The 19,202-nt window shown below is 39.9% G+C and overlaps 1 protein-coding gene across 1 annotated transcript in view; it reads left to right on the forward strand.

Annotated features, from left to right (window-relative positions):
* The first annotated feature begins 369 nt into the window (after nt 1-369).
* mrc2 (mannose receptor, C-type 2) overlaps nt 370-19,202 on the forward strand; it is a 48,708-nt gene continuing 29,875 nt past the window's right edge. The window contains exons 1-7 of the mRNA XM_015361939.2: nt 370-755; nt 7,462-7,860; nt 10,835-11,008; nt 15,908-16,072; nt 16,242-16,355; nt 17,317-17,460; nt 18,492-18,680. Of these exons, the coding sequence (XP_015217425.1) occupies nt 644-755; nt 7,462-7,860; nt 10,835-11,008; nt 15,908-16,072; nt 16,242-16,355; nt 17,317-17,460; nt 18,492-18,680 (1,297 nt within the window). The 5' untranslated portion in view covers nt 370-643. The remainder of the gene's footprint in view (nt 756-7,461; nt 7,861-10,834; nt 11,009-15,907; nt 16,073-16,241; nt 16,356-17,316; nt 17,461-18,491; nt 18,681-19,202) is intronic.

Raw genomic sequence — 19,202 nt, forward strand, 5'->3', positions numbered from 1 at the left:
CTACTACTATACATTACTAGGGCCCATTACTAGGACAGTGCTACGGATTTTACCAACTAAGTGCTGGCAGTTCACGTATTTATTTTGTGTCTTCACGTGGAAGAAGAGGGGGATAACAAAACGTCTATTAGGTGAAATAATGAAATAATTTAGTTGGTAAAATTATTTTTAAAAAGTATTGTAACATACGTGGTTCAAAATATCTAGATTGTAAATTACACGGTAAATGAGTTTATGGAAATGGAGAGCCAGACCCAAGACGCCGAACCCGCCTCTCCAGTGGCAATAATAGATTTGACGAGAACTAATCGCGACCTGTTCATGTGGGTCCAGCAATCGTGCTAATTGAGGAGTGGGAGGCCAGTCCTACCAAGCCGAGTAAACGCGGGCAGGTGGTCTAGCCTTACTCTTGCACCGCGTACTAGTTGTTTCAGGTGAGGGGGTCTAGCCGTTCAGCAAGCCCTGGCGGTGGCGAGCTCTGCCTCCTCCAGCAGGAACTGCGAGGGGCGCTTGGTGACGCAGCGTCTGCGGCTCCTCCAGTCCGGCCGCGCTCACAGAAGAGCAGACTCCTCACCCAGCGCCTCTCTGCTCATCACTGCACCCCGGCACAGGCACGACAGCCCACCTCTCCGTAACTCTGGGCATGCAACGTAGCGACCGTCAAAAGCTTTCTCCATGGACTCGCTGCCGCTGCTTTTACACATGCACTTTATATTTATTTATTCTTAGTCTGGAACTAAGGTCTGCCATCTCAGGTAAGAATAGCTCTTTCATCTTATTGCTTTTTAAAAGTTAGCGTGCCTGTTGAACAGTGCGCCGTGTTCGTTTTAAAATGTTTAAAATGTTTTATGCGGATTTGGTATCGGGGAATCGTGGCAAGTATAGTTTTGCTGTGGAGTAGCTGATGCAGAGGAATGCCACGAAAGTCCAGAAACTGAGTAAAAACAGATGTGCCGAGAGAGCGAAGTATTCGAAGGGGGGAAGGGACGTGCTTTCATGTTGAAAGGATTTTCTCCCTAAAAAGAGCTGCGTCGCAGGATAATAAATACGGTTTAAACTGTCTTTGATTTTTTCACAACTTTTTTTTTAAACGAGTTTACATTTTTTGCAAGGAATTATATGGCACCCAGATGTGACATTTAGTATAACCCTGTTACGTAATTTTTCCTTTCCAATTTTCGATATTTTCCTTTTCAGACGGTATTGTATCCTGTAACACTTAACTAAATTTTCTTGAGGAAAAGTGAAAATCGAGTATTAAACGGAGACTTTTTCTAAAAGCCTTCATTTATGTATTCTAAACTATATACCAATAGAAGCTTCTGAGACAGTTAAGTCTGCTTTAAGACCCCCTCTTACAGGGAAAAAGCGTTTTCTGTGTTGGGGATCTGCTACGAGTAGCAGTGATAATATTGGAAAGTATGAAGTAAAGGTTTAAAGTCACTTCCTAGATCTAACTAGAAGTGTAATTTTATGGATTTTAAGACGCTGGCCACCAGTATATAAGAATATGATGGACCATGTTCATGCACAATGCATTCAACGACACAATCACGATCTGGGTATTTTCTCAAGTGTACTGTTGCATTTGGTGTGGCATTTATGTACACAATTATATTACATTAAAAGACTGAGGAAGGATATGTGGCCTCTTCCTACGTGTAGTCCTGTGATTTCTTTGAGAAAGGTTGCATGGCTGGGTGATATCTGACTGACTCCCACAAACCTTTGTGTAAAGTGTCTCCTGTTCTTAATTTTAAAATGCCCTTTTCCCTTGTTTCTTCTTATGTCTTCTGGTTTGTGTTTCACTGATTCAAAAAGTACATTGGGTTGCCAATTTCAGTTTCAGTATTTCAGTTAACTTAGTTTTCTCTGCTTAAGTAAAAAATAGTTACCCTGGACTTTGTCCAGAGATGAGCAGCCAGATAGATGTCTAGGCTTGAAGAATGAAATGCAAACAGGCAAAAAGAAGAAAATATGTGTTTTGTAATGTGTTGACTAAGATTGTACGTAATATTCTGTATATTCATTCTGCACTGTTTTGGAATGGACTCTTTTTTGTTTATATTACAATATTTTGGTCTCTTTTGTCTATCTTCAATTGTGCTTGTACTTCTCTTTAATTGTGTCCATTTGTAAAAAAATCAATAAAGAGAAATATGCTTTTCTGCTGCTTTTTTAACCTGTGTAAATAAATCCTATCAATGCAGCACAAAACTAAAGGAGTAAAGCAAGGGAGAGCCAAATCTAGTCTAAGATATGGTGAATTTCAGAAAGCAGGTTTGAATAATGAGCAGAACTGTGGAGGCCTGTCTTTGCCTAAGGAGGCAGGGGAGATGAAAAGAGCTCCACTGAGTATTATTTACTTCTAGTCACCACATCTAAGGACAGGATATAGTAAAAGTGCACAGAAAGGCATCTAGAAAGTCACTGATCTGCAACATAACCTGCATCAGATGAGACGTTTTACCCTACAGCAGTGAGCACTTACCCAAGATCCAACTGAGGCTTTCAAAACTTTAAACAAGACTGAGAAGCAAACTAGATATTTAATTTACACTAAAAACCCAGGATCAGAGGGCATAAGTGGAAGGTAAGGAAAACTAATTTTGGCACTTGAAACAGAAGTCATTCTTCACACAAAGCTATTAATTTATGGAGTGAGCTGCCTACTCCCGCGGTGGAGGTACAGTCACAGCAGTGAACTCTCACACATGGAACAACAGGCAAGCACAGGGGAGGCCCAGTGAGAGGTCATGTGGCCCTGTTACTATGATTGCATCTACTGTAGCCTTTTTCTAAACTATACCAGGCAGCCACAGCTTTTGTTGAAACACCTCCAGTTTTTAATCCATTTGTCAGATTAATCAATGTAGTAACTTTGTGGATTTGCTGTAAGCATGCACAGTAGATTAATTTCCCCCCAGACCATGAGGGATAGTTTACTACTGTTACCTTAACAGTCTTCATTGGCAGAAGCATGTCTGTGCTTTATTTTGACATTGCACTAAGTGGCATTAGTATTACAATATTTTCTTAATAAATTAGTCTAGCCACCCTACTGTATGTTACGTTCTATTAAATGGTCATACAATGTGTGTGCTTTTCTTAGAAATTGTCTGCAAAGTTGTTGCTCTTCATCATTGACTGCAAAGGTTTAGATGCTGAAGTTTGTGTTTGAAGTGAAAAGGGATGAATCTTTAGAAGAGCTGATTCTTTATTTCCTTGCATCCCCAATTATTTTCTATTGCTGCTAATGGCTGGGATATCAGGACTTGAAATTGCTCTAATATACAGCTTTAACCACTTGAAATTTGACCCCATGACCCTCAAGAGTCCAAAACCCTAACAATTGCTCTACACTGCTGCCTGCAACTGCTTAATGTTTTTTGTAAATTTAAAACGATTTGCAATTGTTTGTAACACAACTTTTATTTTGGTGGATGTTAGCATGGCATACACTTATAATAGGCCATGTAGTATTTTCACATTTTGTTCTAGCCTGTGTGCCCCTGTATACCCTTAAAATGATGTGTGTGATTATATTGGCTTGTCAGATCCGAAGCAAGAAAAAGCCCTAACCCTGCTGGCCCGCCCACTGACAGATCAGCAGCCTGAGACCTTCCCATCACACAGCCAGCCAGTCGGTGAACTAGGCTGACAACTAGTTCAGTTGCTGCCCATGCTGGCTCTGCGGATCCTATCCCTGATCAGAGCTGAAATGTGGATTGGAAACATAAGGCTTCCTATTCAGAGTCGGCTATATTAGTGATTTAAGCTGGGGTGGCTGTTCAGTTCAAGAAAGATCTTTAAAAAAATCATAAGCTCAGATTTCTTCTGTTTTCTAAAGATAGATAAGACTTTATCGATCCCGAAGGGAAATTGATGAGATGTACTGTACTAAAGATGTACTGTACAAGACTGCATCCTGTAGAGCAAACAAAAGCAAAACAAAAGGTGTTACGGATAGCTATTTACAATATAGCAATCTGATCTTGACTCCAGTGAAAACATCTGTACAAATAAAGGGCCTTCTATGAACTTACTTGTTTTAGCTGGCTTCTCTTCCCACACTACCACCAGCAGCTTCTATCTTTTAAGGCCCTTGGTTTATTTTCCTGGATAAAGATTTATGGTAGATCATTGGCTGAGCATATTTGCCATGTGGAAGCTCTCTAAACAAACAGCCAAATGTAACTGAGGCTTATCCTGGGAGGGGGCTGGGGAGAAATGTTTGTGGCTTTAGTGGAGGTTGTTTTTGGCTAGAGATTTCTTGTTGGAATGAAACAGGGGTAGCAGTATTGCTTTGGAGCATGACTGAATCATGTAATTTGTAGAAATCTTGACCCAGCATTGCTCTCTTCTACAATCCTGAACAGTATGAAAAGCTGGAACTGGACTGAGTTATTACAGTATGCTTTAATGAAGGTCTCCTGCAACATATTTCACACAGCAATGACTGAAGTGTATATTAAATATTACATTTAATTTTAGAACTACCCTACTAGATTGTGTGATAATTTTTCACATTTATCACCATATTCCTCTTGCTCTAAACTGTGTGTTAATAACCCTAATGGAGTTCCAACCTAGAATCAAATGCAGGATACTGGCATTGAGAGGCATTGCCTCTTCTATCTGGATGTTACGGTACCATCATCCAGCCACCAGGGGGCTCCAAACCTAAAAGCACCTACCTCAGCTACTCAGGGAAGACTCAGAAGATCTAGACCTCGTCAACCAATCCTAGCACTTTTTCACCACCACACCTCCCCTTCCCAGCCTACTTAAGCCCAGCTCTGACCCTTCCCTGCTCACTATTAGGTTTTTACTGTGAGAGCAACAATCTCCTGTTCACTTTGAGACAGGCCCTTTTGGCCTTTGGAATTTTGCCTTGCTTTTGACCACAGCTTTTGGATTCTCACTCAGGTATTTTTTGCTCTAAGACCTTTTGGGTTTTGACCTACTGCTTGTTTAGATTCCCTTGTTTAATTCTGTATTTCTAACTCCTGAGTTCCCTGGATCTGCATAGGGTCCATCCCTTGCTATCTCATTAAAACTGGAGAGGTGTATAAAAACATACAGTATCTCAAGTGTGGAGAGTGCCTATGAGCACAGGGAATAAAGATGCTTCCTAAAAAGTGTATACTGTATGCTGCTTATTGTCATCTCCCTCAGTAACATTTAAAAATCACCCATTAGAGTGGTTTACCATAATGTCATGGAAAGTCAATTTCAATTTCAGTGGCCCAGCTGGAAGTAACCTGGCTTCTTCCAACTACAGGTTACAGGCGATAATGCGAACTTAAACCAGGTCCTTTTACATGTACTTACATGCATTCATAGATATAAATTCTACACTGGAAAGAGAAACATTTCAGAGATGCACAAAACATTTTGCATGCATTTTATTGTTTTTATTAAGAAATTGATGTTCTTTTGCTGTTGACACTGATGCGGGTCTACTGTGAAACAACTTCTTTTTTTGCCATTGTTAAGTATTTTAAAATAATTAATGGGGAAAAAGAGGAGACATTGGAACAACTTGTTTTCCCTTCATTAAGTTGAATGTTAGCACTGTCAGCTACATTAACATGTGTGAAATGTGGAAATTTGTACAGCATCTGCCCCTAAATTAGTTGAACATGACCTAGAAAAGCTAACTTATTTTTCCCATTAAGGTATTTGATAAACAGATATTTTTACAAGTGAGGCTAGAACAGTCAGAATATATTTTATCATTTGTATTCTGTAGAATGTAGTTGACTGACTGGTCATATTCTCCACATTGCCTTAATATGGGAGGTTACCTTGCCATCTAAACTGTCACTTAGTGGTCCACAGACCGCTGCAGCAGACCATGTTTCTTTCTTGGTGAGGAAGTGTGGGATACGTCCAACCTGCTGAGAAACAGGGGCTGGATGAGAAACACCAGGGGTAGGTCCTTTGGTGTCAGACTACCATATTGGAACCCTGGTTAGACAATTTTTTTTTTCAACATGGTGTCCAAGCTGTTGAAAAAATTAAGCACATTAGAAGTAAAATATATTACTGTGATATATATTTTACCTAGCACCTAACATTTAATGTAAACAATATATACAGTTCAGTCCCAGTCTGTAATTTTCTACGTTAAAGTGCCAGGTGTTTGTCCAGTTTACTCCAATTTTATTGGACAAATATGATGTGTATGTTCATATTGCTGATTAACATTTGTCAGTATCAGGGGGTCGTAGATTAATAGCATGCCTGGAATTTTGGAATTTATACATTTACATCTGTGATACAGGTGTTGTACCTGGTTGCAGATGTTAGTTTATAGAGTTGGAACAAACATGTGACTGGTCTATAGGCCACAAGATGGTCCAGATTATTCCACATACAGTGGGACTGAAGTCTGGGATGTAGATTGTCCAAGGTATAATGATCTTCATAACCAAGTTGATTTTACCTTCTCCACCCCCTTAACTGGTGTGCTATACACAGTACTTCGTGCCACATTCACTGACGTCCATTAGGGCTGTCTGCCAAAAATCTTGCTTCATTGCTTGAGGATGTAAATCCGCTCTAGGTGTTGCCCAGTGACCACCAATGTTCGACATAAAACCTCTTTGGTTGTCTGGCCTGTAAACTGACTGTTTAGCTGCCTCCTGACATTTGAATTGCTAATGCATTTCTGAAGATTTGGATCTTCTTGGCATGAAAGCGACATGCCGCTGACTGTTTGGGTACAACATCTTACCAGACTAGATATTTTGAATGCTCAAAATGTAGTTCAGCCTCCACCATACGGATGACAAGAATAAGTATTGATCAGCGGAGGATGTTTTCTTTCTGTGATTCTACTTGGTTTTCAACAGGCTAAATCACATCTGTACGTATCTGTACCAATCCACTCTCTAAACAGGCGATTTGACTGTTTTTGCCTGACTGTGAATGATCAATGGATCAAAGCTATGCCAAGATGGTGATAAGCTTTTTTTGATGTCCAGTGTATATCGGATTGTTTTCCTGGTGGTCAAGTCCTATGAGCTATTTTCTGGGTCTTGTAAACTTTATTTTACTCTTTGTGCTGCCCAGTGGCTGTCAAAATCTTGTCCATTTATGAAAATTATTGAAGCGGAGGATTTGTGGGTTTGAGCCTGGCTCAAACTACCCAGCTGTGGTCAGGAGCCTCTAGTTCCACAATACTGCCAAAAGAGGGTTAGGGTTAGTCAGCCTGAGTGCTTTCAGCTCCCCGTCCATTAGCAACCTGTGCAACCTCGTGGGTCCTAACAGGTTTCTAGTGGTCAGTGTGTCTTAAGATGGGCTGATTTGGAGGAGCCTTTTTGCCCATTCTCATTATCCTGTTGTGTACACTGGGGTTCATAAGTCTAAATAAAGGCACAATTGGCAATTACAAAGTAGGTTGTTGTGTACTTATTCAACTAATTTCTGCTGGTGTCCTCTGTCCTTTTCCAGATAATGATGTCTTTGCTTTCTACAATGCTAAGCTCAAGTCCTGCCTGGGAGTCAAGTCCTCCAGTCTTTACCTTTCGCCCGACTGCAATGCCACTTCGCATCAGTGGAAGTGGGTGTCTCGCAACCGCCTGTATAACCTGGGATCCTCCCGGTGTCTGGGCCTCTCTGCTGGCAACACCAGCGACTCTGTCCTGGACATGTACTCTTGTGACCGTGAGCCAGGGAGGATACGCTGGAGTTTTTACTGCAAGCAAGTCCTAGATACCCTGGATCGCTACCTCCCATTGTCTCTAGGAGCCAACTACACCCAGGTGCCATCCAGGGACCCCTCCCAGTCAGACAGCAATAAGTGGAGACTATACAGCACGGATCAGGACCTCTGCTCCAAATCATACCGCGGTAAGGCATCAGGATGGTGGGCTACTCTCTTGCTACTCTACAGGTCCCCCGTCACCTTTAAAGATTTGTCCTATATGAACATAAATCCACAAAATTGCTTTGCTTTACACTTTACACTCAGGCTTTATAATTTCTTCTGGAGCACTTAATTCCAAATGTCTGTAGCATTCATTTACAAAACGTATCCCGTTTAAGACCAATTCGTTCTCTTACCGATGCTGAGAAATTAATTCATCTTCTCAGTCATCTAAGAAATTACTAAGAAATTGCTAAGAAAATCTAAACATTTGTCCTGTGCTGAAAAACATGCACTGGCTACCTGTTTTTTCTAGAATTAATTTTAAAATTGTCTTGTTGACCTCCTCGGCACTGCGTGGTCTGTCTACTGTGTACCTTCAAGAGTTACTATCCCACACGTCCCAGTTTCCTCGCTCCATTCCGCTGGCTCTAGGGTCCTTACTATCCCGGAACTTCACATTGCATGTTCGTGGACCGAGCCATTCCTCAGTAGTCCCTCGTCTTTGGAATATTCCTGATCACATTAAAAACACAATCTCTGCTACTTGTTTTTAATCTCATCTTAACATTTTCAATGTCTTTCAATTCTTCAGCTTTTTAATTTCATGTTTTATCTTTTTTTTCTGTAATTCTCAGCTTCTGTAGTCCATAATTAAAGTAAAGTACATTGAGAATGCGCTTTATTAAAAGGTGCTATATAAGAATAAAATTTATTGAAATGTGTATTTAAAAAAACCTTTAAGTCTTGTAAGGTTATTGTTTTAAAGGACTTACCTTTTGCGAATATTTAAATGTAGTGTATGAAAAATTTGTGACAAATGATATGGGCCCATGTGGCTCAGTTGGAACAGTAACCAAATTATTAAAATATGTACATAAAATTCTCACTCTAAAAAGCACCTGGAGTTAATTTCCCCACAGTGTTCCAGATGAGTTCGCATACTTTCCCCTGTTATTGTCAGGGTATGAAAGACCCTCAGTATAGAGCATTATGCTAAAAGGGTCTAAGAATAATATTTTTTATGGCAGTCATCACTGACATTGCTAGCAGTTTTAATTATGGAAAATTGTTTTCTAATTTATATGTTGAAAATGCAAACCTATGTAAATGAAAACATATTGGCTGTGTGTCAGTCTGGATCTTTCAGAGATGGATGGCAACAGTAGCTTCTCTCAAGTTTTGTTGATCTCCCCTTAATCCTGACTTGAGCATGTTTTAGCATTCATTCTGCTAAACTGTAGTCTGGTTTTATTGTGTATACATTAAAACCCACAGAGGGTAAATGAAGGGCTTCCAGTTCAGTTGCACTGAATTAGAGCCTGAACTCCCTGTTGAGAAACTTTAGCAAATTAGTCTCTTATGGCAGAAAGAAATCTGCTTCTTTTTTAACAATCTGAGCAACGTGAAATGTTTAAAACTTTAAAAGCAAATGTGAAATGAAGCCAATAAAGAGGAAAAATAGTAGAGGCTTGAGCAAGCAAGGCTCCACACTGTGCCTGCTTTCTTGCACAATGAGACGTGAAGAATGTGAGCAGCTTTTGCTCTTGCATTTGACGGGATCCCTTTTGCCACATGGCTGTGTAATCTGGACGTGTAAAATGTCTGTCTAGTCTAGAACAGGAAGAGAACAGCATGTTTGTTTTATTCAGAAGCAGATATATATATATAGGGGATTCATAGAACTCGTAATTAATTAAGAAGTGTACTGTCTGATTTGGAGTTTAACTTTTTTATTCAGTTGCAGTGAGTTTGACTTGAGTTTTCATACCGCTATGAAAAAAATTTGAACTGTATGTTGTCTAGGAAAGAGGCAACCGCTAAGCAAGTAATTAGTAATAGTAACCTGAATATTAGAGCTCTTGAGTTTCACCACTGCCTGCCATGTAGGTAAGTACATGACACCCAGACACAAATGAAAATCTTTACTTTAATTTGGTGCATCAGGTGTATTAACAATTTTACAATATCAATTAATACAAATCAAGAAAATTATGGTATAGTATTAAGTGATCTTACGTAATAATCAGGATATTTATTTGAAAAACTTACTTCATATTAGAATATACTTTTTGCTTCTGATAACATAGAAAAAAAGTTTAACTTTTGGAGAAACTGGTATTGAACAAAAGGGGATTTACAAACAATCGTAAGTATGATTTTATGGAAATAGTATACAACTTAGTTTTCAGGAGGATGGGACATGAGACAATGAACTGGGTAGTTGTCCTCATTTCTTTAAAGGTAAACCACCCTTTGAGGAGAGCACAAACCTAGAACTAACATGAGCACAGACTTTTCTTTCTTAACCAGTTTTATTTATCCACATAGTACAGAAACTAGAAATGACCTCATCCTAAATGCTATACCAGTCAGTCAATCCAATGGTCATCCTATGGAGCTGGTATAGGCTACACTAGTGCTCCAGTGTTACATGTTAATGGTGCTCTTTCCACATTGGACACTCATGACTCAGTTGAACCAAGTAAGTGAATAAGTCAAATGAGCTGTCAAGGTCTTCCTGAGGTGCTGACTGGGGAATGCTTCCGAAATCTTAAGGAAACCAGGATCAGCGTTAACTGCCTTATTATGGAACTATGTAGGTTTCGCACCTAGATCTAGATCGTGACTGTCATGTCACAGTAGGGTGTAGAAGAGCAATATTTACAGTAATCTTAAGAGCCATTTGTTGGATAAAACATAGGTGAACAAAGCTCAAGGAGATGAAGTTCTCCACTATGTATAAACGTGTATCCATTATGTATGACACTATAGTGTTATGTATTGTAAAGAATGGTATGCCTGGGTATAATTCCAAAGTAAAAAAAACAATTATCAGAACCATGCTACACATTGTCAGATTTTTCTAAAGTGGAATGTGTGTGCAATCTTTCTGGGGAATCCAGCGTTCACAGGAAAGTTCTCTAACCCTGCTGCCTATCTTCCCTGCCCTTCTAGAGATCTATACCATCCAGGGGAACTCCCACGGCCGTCCCTGCACCATCCCCTTCATGTATGACAACCAGTGGTTCCACGAGTGTACCAGCACTGGCCGAGAGGACGGGCACCTCTGGTGTGCCACCACCACCGACTACGGCAAGGATGAGCGATGGGGCTTCTGTCCAGTAAAGAGTGAGTCCAGCTTGGTGCTTCCCATTAGGAGGTGCTGCAGTCGGTCAATCTGCTATCCCCTGTGTCCTGGGACGACTGCTGGTTATTGTGGGATAGCAGTGCTGACTGGGGCCTCTATGCTGGGAGAAGTTTTGTTTCTTCCATTTCACGTTGCAACTGAGCTTTGTTATTTACTGGAATAATTATTGCTTGAAATATTTAAATAGGGATTTTAGCCTGAACTTGATGTGTCTTAACTGTGTTAGGGGCCTTATATCCAATATAATTAACAGTTGAAAAAATTCTCTTAAAAATTAAAGGTAAAATAAAATTTCCCCTTTAAGTTCAGAATCTTTTGTTTTCATAACTCAAAAGACAGCTCCACTGTGGGAGAGTATCTTTGTCTGAAACCGCTGCGATCCTATTTCAGGGGCTCCAGAAGTAATCCTGTTCCAAGCCAAACAGTAAGCAGGATAAGGAGGGGGTGATGGAGGTTAGACCAGGAATGCAGGCCCCCTGGAGTACAGATCAATGATTAAAACCCAGATGTTTTTACCATGAATTTGAAAGCTTCATTTTTCCTTTAGATGAGATCACTGAATAAACGCAAAGTGCTAGCTGTATGGTAAAAAGAAACGTTTCTCACTTTCATGAGTACTACGTCAGAAAATACTGGTGCATATGTAAAATTGAGATTGATATCCTTGTTTTCACAAAATAAGCAAGTGGTTTTAATTGAACAGATATGGATTTCAGTCCTCTTCCCTTCTACCCACATTCTGACTGCAATTCTCTGGCCAAGTCCTGCTGTCCTTTCCCGGACTGGCTGTGTGAATATCTGCCCAATTCTGAATGATGAGCATTGGAATAGCAGGCCTTTCCAACAACTGCTGCCGCACTCCATTTGTAGGGAAATGCCGTTATTGATCTAGTGTTTTTAAATCATGGCCAAGTTAGAAACCAGGGGTGAGAGAATCATTAGGGAACTGTGATAGAAATAGTGTATCCTTTGAAACAGTATGAGTTGTTTCAAAAGAAAGCTTTACAATTTCAGGAACTAAGCCTTTGAAATATATTTTAAAAGAAGTATAAAGGAAGAAGTTTAATGAAAGAAGTTGAAGAAAAGTACAGGATCCAGTTAAAAACATAAATTGTGTAAAGATGCAAGAGAAAGTCAAAGGAAGAACAGCATTTTGCAATAGAGGATGTTCTTTTTGGCGTTGCAACCAGATAAACGAATAAGGCATTAAATCTTTTAGAAATTTTTTATCTACTTTTTTGTGATTATAGATGTTATGTGCATTTTGACTGGAAAGTTGATATATTATGACCATCCATAAAAAGATACCAAAATTTAACACGGTAAGATTTACTGATGTAAGATGTAATGACCAACACGTTCGCAGACGATGCCAAACTAGGAGTATTAACACAGAAGACACTGCATAAAAATTAGATTTACACCAAATACATAAGAACTGGAGGATGTTTAACGCAAAGTTATGTTCAGGTAGCGAAAACCAACTTATTAATATAAAATGGGAAACGCAATCTTGTAGAGGAAAAGAAACATTGACTGTCAACATTCTTGGCTGTTGTAGGCAAATAGCATATCAAGATCACTGCTCAGGTCTGAAGGGTCTCCAGAGAGCCCCAGCTGGAAGGAAGACTTCTGGCAGTGGGAATGGCTGGCTGGGCTCCCTTGGCTACATGGTGACCCTGGTTGTCATTAAGGTGCTTGTGGTGCTGTTGAGTGCTGTGTCTCTCCTCTGGTTGGAGCTGAAGCTCCAGTACAGGGCTGTGGTAACTGGGATGTTTAAAGAGACAGATGACTTGAAGGTAGGAAGGGTTGAAAGAGTCTGCCTACAGTCTTTCTCAACTGTGTACAGTCATGAGGTCTGGAGCTGTGAGGTGAGACCTTGAAAAACCCATATTTGGCTATTCTAAACTGGGAGAGTGTGACATTTAAATAATGAGATGTTAAATTTAGATAATGTGCTAGTAAGAGGTTATTTAGAATGAGTGTAATTTTGGTCACCGCATTGCAACAAATATTGTTGTTCTGGAACCAGTCCAGAGAAGAGTGACCAAATACATACCCAAACCTCTATTTACAATTCCCTTAGTGATTCTGAAGAAGTCCATTGGGTTTGTTGTCAGCTCTTGGGGAGATTTTTAGTACTTGAATCAGGTTGCCTGTGTTCAAGATGGCAGTTATTCTTTTAGCCTGCTGTGGTAAACCCTGGGAATGTATCTGGTTGCTTTTCTGTTTACTGATTCCAGAGCAAAATCTTTTTTGGGATTTTGATGACCATGATTATCTTAATAAATTTAAACAAGTCCTTTTTTTGTTGTATATAATATGGAGCGTTTCTTAGTTCTGTTTCTTTTAAACTTACAGAACTGACAGCTGAACAACAAGAATACTTCAAATTAAATTTATGGCAAGAGGAAAAAACCCTCAGTGTTATTGAGGATGTGTAACAAATGCTGATAAGGAATGTTTAAAAACAGTTACTGCATACTTACCCCTTATCCTTATGAAAGCCTTTGTCAGGACATGCAGACTTGTCTCTGAGATTTTAGGCAGATCATTGCCTAAAAAGAGACATCCTATGACGCATACTAGAAACATACTATGTGAGCCTAAGATCTAATGAGATTTCCCCAGTTAAAGTAACGAAGTGTATACTGAATAATCAGTTAAATGCATAAAACCATTAAAAAAATTCAATAAATATGAACCGAAGATAATGCTTAAATTGTTACAGCTAAAAAATTAATGACTATTTCTACTAAATTTCAAACTGTACCAAAATTACATATAATGACATGAACCTCGAAAGATGAGCTCACTTCTGTATGTATTGTTCTTTTAAAAAGGAAGCTTTTTGTTTTCCATCTTGGTTTAATACCTAGTGGATTGAACACATAAATCAGGTTTTAATTTTTTAAATGAATTTCCTAGAGGATTGATCACCTAGCTGTAGAACAAGGAAGGTAAATGGCGAGAATGTAAACCTCTGGAGACAAAAGGGTTAAGTTGCAATTAAACAAATTTGGAAGAATTCATGGTTTTTGGATACCTGTTGATTTTAATGTGAGTAGTCTTCTGAAGACCAGCATCTGAACTTGTAAAGGTGATCAGGAATGCCTTGTCAGTCTACTGTAAAGGCTGTACTTATTTGAAAATAATGCCAAAAGAACTATTCTGCAGAATTTCATAGAGGTGAAAGAGAAAAAGGTCTAGTTGATTTTGCTGTTAGTTTCTTTGAGAAAGAGGGTGTTTGAGGACAATGTTTCTTGGCAGATGTGGTAAGTGGCTCTTGTGAGGCCTGTTGTAAGGCAGTAGCTTGAAATAGTGTATCTATAACTGCGTGAGATAAACGGGTCTTCTTTGCTGTTCTTGAGGCAGAAAGTTTAGAGCATCGATAACAAGCATCTTTAGATGAGCAGGGGGTGAACTTTCATTTACATTATTAAGGTAACGTAAAATGTGATGTGAACCAACTTTAAATTGGTTAGAGAAATTTCACAAGCTAGAATGATGCCCTTCATTTTTTTAATGAAATATAAGACTGCACTACTCTAAGTTAATAGGAATTGATTTGATGTGATTTGTGGCAATTAGAATAATTTGAATAAGGTGAAAGTGCCCAAAGGATGGGATGGAGAACTGAGAAGCCTAGGGTGTTGTGAGTCTGTCTGTTATAATACTTATTAAATACAACAGAAGGGGCTTCTTGTGTGGAAAAAGAAGATCTTTAGGAGATGACTGAGCTTACTGCGGAATAGTTAGCATAGTCTGGTTTTCTAGAAGGAATATCTCTCAACTGTCTCCCGATAAATGAAGTTATAAAAAAAGATTGTGTTCCTGTATCTGGGTGACATAAACAGTTTTCAAGCTGAGGTTGTTTCTTACTATATAACATTTCTGCTGCTGCTCTGTTTTGTTTTTGCTGCTAAAAACTCACGTTGTGCTGTATGTGTATTTATTATTGCAGTCAGTGCTCTCATTAATCTGATTATTTTTTAGAAAGTAGTTTCACTGCTGGGAAAACAAACACTGCTGAACATTATGTGGATAATGCAGTAGTAAGGCCTTATTTAGAATATTGTATATGATTTTGGTGTTCGTGTTATAGAAAATATCCTATTTTCTATGTATACTGTATAGCTGCTTTTTAACTAGTGCAGAAAACAGGAACCAAATACTGTAGAAACCTGGATTTAAGGGAATGTCTGGGACCAACAAACTGAAGGAACCTGACCTCTTTAATCTTAAATACAAGTATTAAAAATCCTCATGGACACTGACCTAGTCAGCCTTGTGGACGTCCTCAGAATGCACATGAACCAACAGACAAGTTGAAACTGTGCACATCTTTATCCAAAATGTTGTGGAAGTAGGGAACAAGCTGCCCAGCCATGTTATTGAAGTCAACCCTGCCTTCTTACAGGAAATGACTGGATGGGATCTTCGGATCTATTGGCTACTAACTACCAATAGATTACATGTCAGTGTGTTTTCCCAGTGCAAAGTGCTTATGCCAAGAATTGCAAAAGAAAGCTTTCATTTTAGTTTTTCATTTTTTTAATTTCTTGTACAATCTCGAAAACCATGGTAAGGTAACTCTGTTGATTAGTGCTTGGTGCTCCCCCCTGTGAAACAGGGTTAGGGGTTCAAATCCTGGGTGTGATGCTGTTGTGGTATCCTTGAGTAAGGTACTTTTCTCTGCTCCAGCAAATGCCATGCTGTAAAAGTGCCCCTGTGCTGACATTGTGATTCACCTGCTGAAATAATAGTCCTCAGAAAAATGATATTTTAAGCACTGCACATCTAGTAATTATCAGTGTAAAATGTAGAGAAAATATATAGACTTAACATTAAGCGTCTTGATTTTACCTACTGGCACCCAGGTCCTGGCTGCGAGACCTTTTGGGATATGGACCCTGTGACTGGCAGCTGTTACCAGTTCAATTTTCAGTCCACGTTGTCCTGGAGTGAGGCACGTGTCAGCTGTCAGCAGCAAGGGGCAGACCTGCTGAGCATCACGGAGGTGCATGAACAGACTTACATCAACGGTGAGTCCAGCCAGCACTTGTACTGCTTGGTTTTCTTCTAACCATGATTTGCAGCAAAAAAGTAACTGTCATGTACTGAAGAAAAAAGCTTTGTCACAGAACTGTGGCTGTCCTTAGGTTCTGTGACTGTCCTATACAACTGTTAATAGTTTTCCTTCTTTCTCCTTAGGTCTGTTGACTGGTTACAGTTCCTCCCTGTGGATTGGCCTCAATGATCTGGACATCAATGGAGGCTGGCAGTGGTCAGACAGCTCTCCTCTCAAATACCTCAACTGGGAGGCAGGTGAGAGACTAGTCCACCCCTGTCCTGTCAGCAGTTGTCCATTTAAAAATAGAATACCTAAAACCTACCTAGGGAGCTTCAATCGATTTTAGGATGTGCACGTAACTATTTGTAACAATTATTTAGATGTTATTTTCCTGTTTCATTTATACTGCATATCCCCCATGTCTTTGTTCCTTTTGATCATATTGTATGGGATAATTCTGTGGCTTTTGCAATCCTGTTACAATAGTGTGACGCTTGAGGCATTTATGAAATGCCATTTCTGCTGTCTAACTGTTTTCAAAAGTTGTATGTGTACATAAGTGACATTTCCCAATACCTGATGTGACAAGAAAATGGAATCATGTCTATGTTTGGAAAGTACTCCAAAACATTGACAGAGTGCTTGAGTAAAGCTGAAACTGTCAACTTGGCCTTAATTATTTTTTTCATTATATTTTGGGTAAGGAAATGTATGAATTATCACTATAAGCTCCTTATTTTTGGTGTATCTGTACTGATTTTGTGAGTAAAATAGCTTTTAGAATGATTTAAAACTTATGAAAAGTAACTTGTAGACAGATATGATCCTGCCAAAGTGCGGCTCCAGTTTCCAAAACGCTTTTCATTTGAAACTCCTCGCTCTACTCCAGTGAAGGCTGGCAGGGGTAAAGGACACCGGAGTGTAGGGACAACAGCAGAAGGGATAGACAATGAAAATGCAGGGGCTGCAGAGCTCTGTGAGAGTGGCAGCACTGTCCCCGCTCACGCACAACCCTGCAAACGTCGGTCTGAAACAGCTGCCCTGCTGTCGGGCCCTATAGCATGAACATGCAGCCAAGCTGTCCAGTGATGTGCCTCTCTGCTCCATTGCTCACGGCTGTGCCGCAGTGTCAGAGGTCGCCAGTTTCGATACGGCAGAGCCCTACGTGAACATGAGGGCTGCTTCTATCCCTAAGAAACTGTGCCTTCACTCCAGACCAACCAGACCATGTGGATGAGGAGAACTGTGGGGTGATCCGGACAGAGTCCTCTGGGCGCTGGCAGAACAAGGACTGTGCTATGGCTCTCCCGTATGTGTGTAAGAAGAGGCCCAATGCCACCATGGACCCTTTCAGCACAGGTACTGTACAATTTACTCCACCAGTCATCGTAAGCGAATCTCTTCTCCTTAGCTTTAACAAAACTGCATGGAGGTGTGGTATGTGGTAGTGTGCACTATTTTTCATAATGAATTGGTTATGCTTTAGCTGTTGCATCGCACAATGTTACAAATATGAGTCCAGATGGTAACAATAATTCAGAAATATTTGACAAAGGAAAAACATCAGACTATGACCAAAATTAAAGTGAAGCTTCAACCCAACCGCTGTTTTCAAATTACAGATCTGGTCAGTAGCTGGTGACCCCTTGCCACTGAGTAAAAGAAAAACATTTCTGGCAAACCCATGGGCTCTGTCCTGGGGTTTTTCACTTGCTGTTTGTATGTCGGTCAGATCGAGCTCATGAGGAAATCCTTAGCATCCTGTAACATTTGCTCTGCTAATTTTGTTTGATATTTTGGGATAAGTTTTGTAATGTACTAGGAAATAGTACAGATTTTAAGTGAAGTAGTCTTTGCAGATGCACTTTTCCAATCTGACTTTCCACCATTTGATGTGCTTCCAGAATATGTGAGGCAGTATAGCAGCATGATATTAGTGTTGTAGCTTTCAAGCGAATGTGCTGGGTTTCATCCTGACCTTGGGAACCTGTCTGCTTGGAGTTTCAATGTTCTCTGGGACTAAGCAGCTGATGCAGAGTGGAGGAGTGGCTTGTTTATCGGTAATCCCACACTTCAGGTTTTGGACGGAAAACAATTGTTCCCAGAGTTGTGAGAGCTTATAGTGTCTTCTTGATTTTGATCTGCCATCCATTTCCATGTTTCCATTGTAAATTTAACATGGTAACTTGCATTCATTTTTCCAACTGTATTCCTTTACTTACATCATAGTGTTTATTTTGCTTTTCCCCATTCCTCAGTGTTTTGTGGTTAAACATGCCTTTTACCACAACTTACTGTGTTTCACTACCTTGTGCTGTGCTAATATCCCAGTACACGGTAGAGCTTTCTCAGGGGGGGTGATTTGAGGCAGAATGCTTGTGTTTGAGCAGACTCCTGGGCGGAGGAGAAGAGGGAGTGTGACGCTGGGTGGCAGCAGTTCCAGGCCAGCTGTTACCGTTTCAATGCAGAGAAGATGGAGTGGGAGGACGCACAGAAGGCCTGCCAGAAGATGGAGGCCAACCTCGTGAGCATTCACACACTGCCAGAGCTGGAGTTCATCATTAAGACGGTGAAGCGAGGTAAGAAGTCCCTGGCTTGCAGGGAGGGATATACTCCTATTGGTACCAGAAGCCTGATGTGCATGAACTGCACTTTAACTTTGATATTTTGCACGTCTCATTGTTATTCCATGTTATCCCACTGTTATTTTATTACTGGTGTGTGTTTATGGAGGTTTTTGAATGTTTTGTTGATGCATTCTGTTGTTGGTTTTATGTTTGTATTTGAATCGAATCAAATTGAATTTGAACTCACCGAACCAAATTCCTTGCAGCTAGTTATTATGGCAATAAAGTATTGAACTTATTTTTGTGAAAGATAGACCTCTTGATTCCTCTGTGGGCTTATCCAGTCACAGTAATACAGGGTAATTTTAATCTGTATGATTTCGGCACCACCCTCCTCACATCATCCGTGAGTTGGGTCAAATTCCAGTTCTCTTACATATTGTTACTAGTAGTGGCCTAATGAAACATTATTTGATTTTTTTTTTGATTTTGTGACTAGCCTAGTTCAGGCTTTTAAAGTGTCTCAACAGTCTT

The sequence above is a fragment of the Lepisosteus oculatus genome, chromosome 28, assembly GCF_040954835.1.
Source record: "Lepisosteus oculatus isolate fLepOcu1 chromosome 28, fLepOcu1.hap2, whole genome shotgun sequence".
Taxonomy (NCBI): Eukaryota; Metazoa; Chordata; class Actinopteri; order Semionotiformes; family Lepisosteidae; genus Lepisosteus; species Lepisosteus oculatus.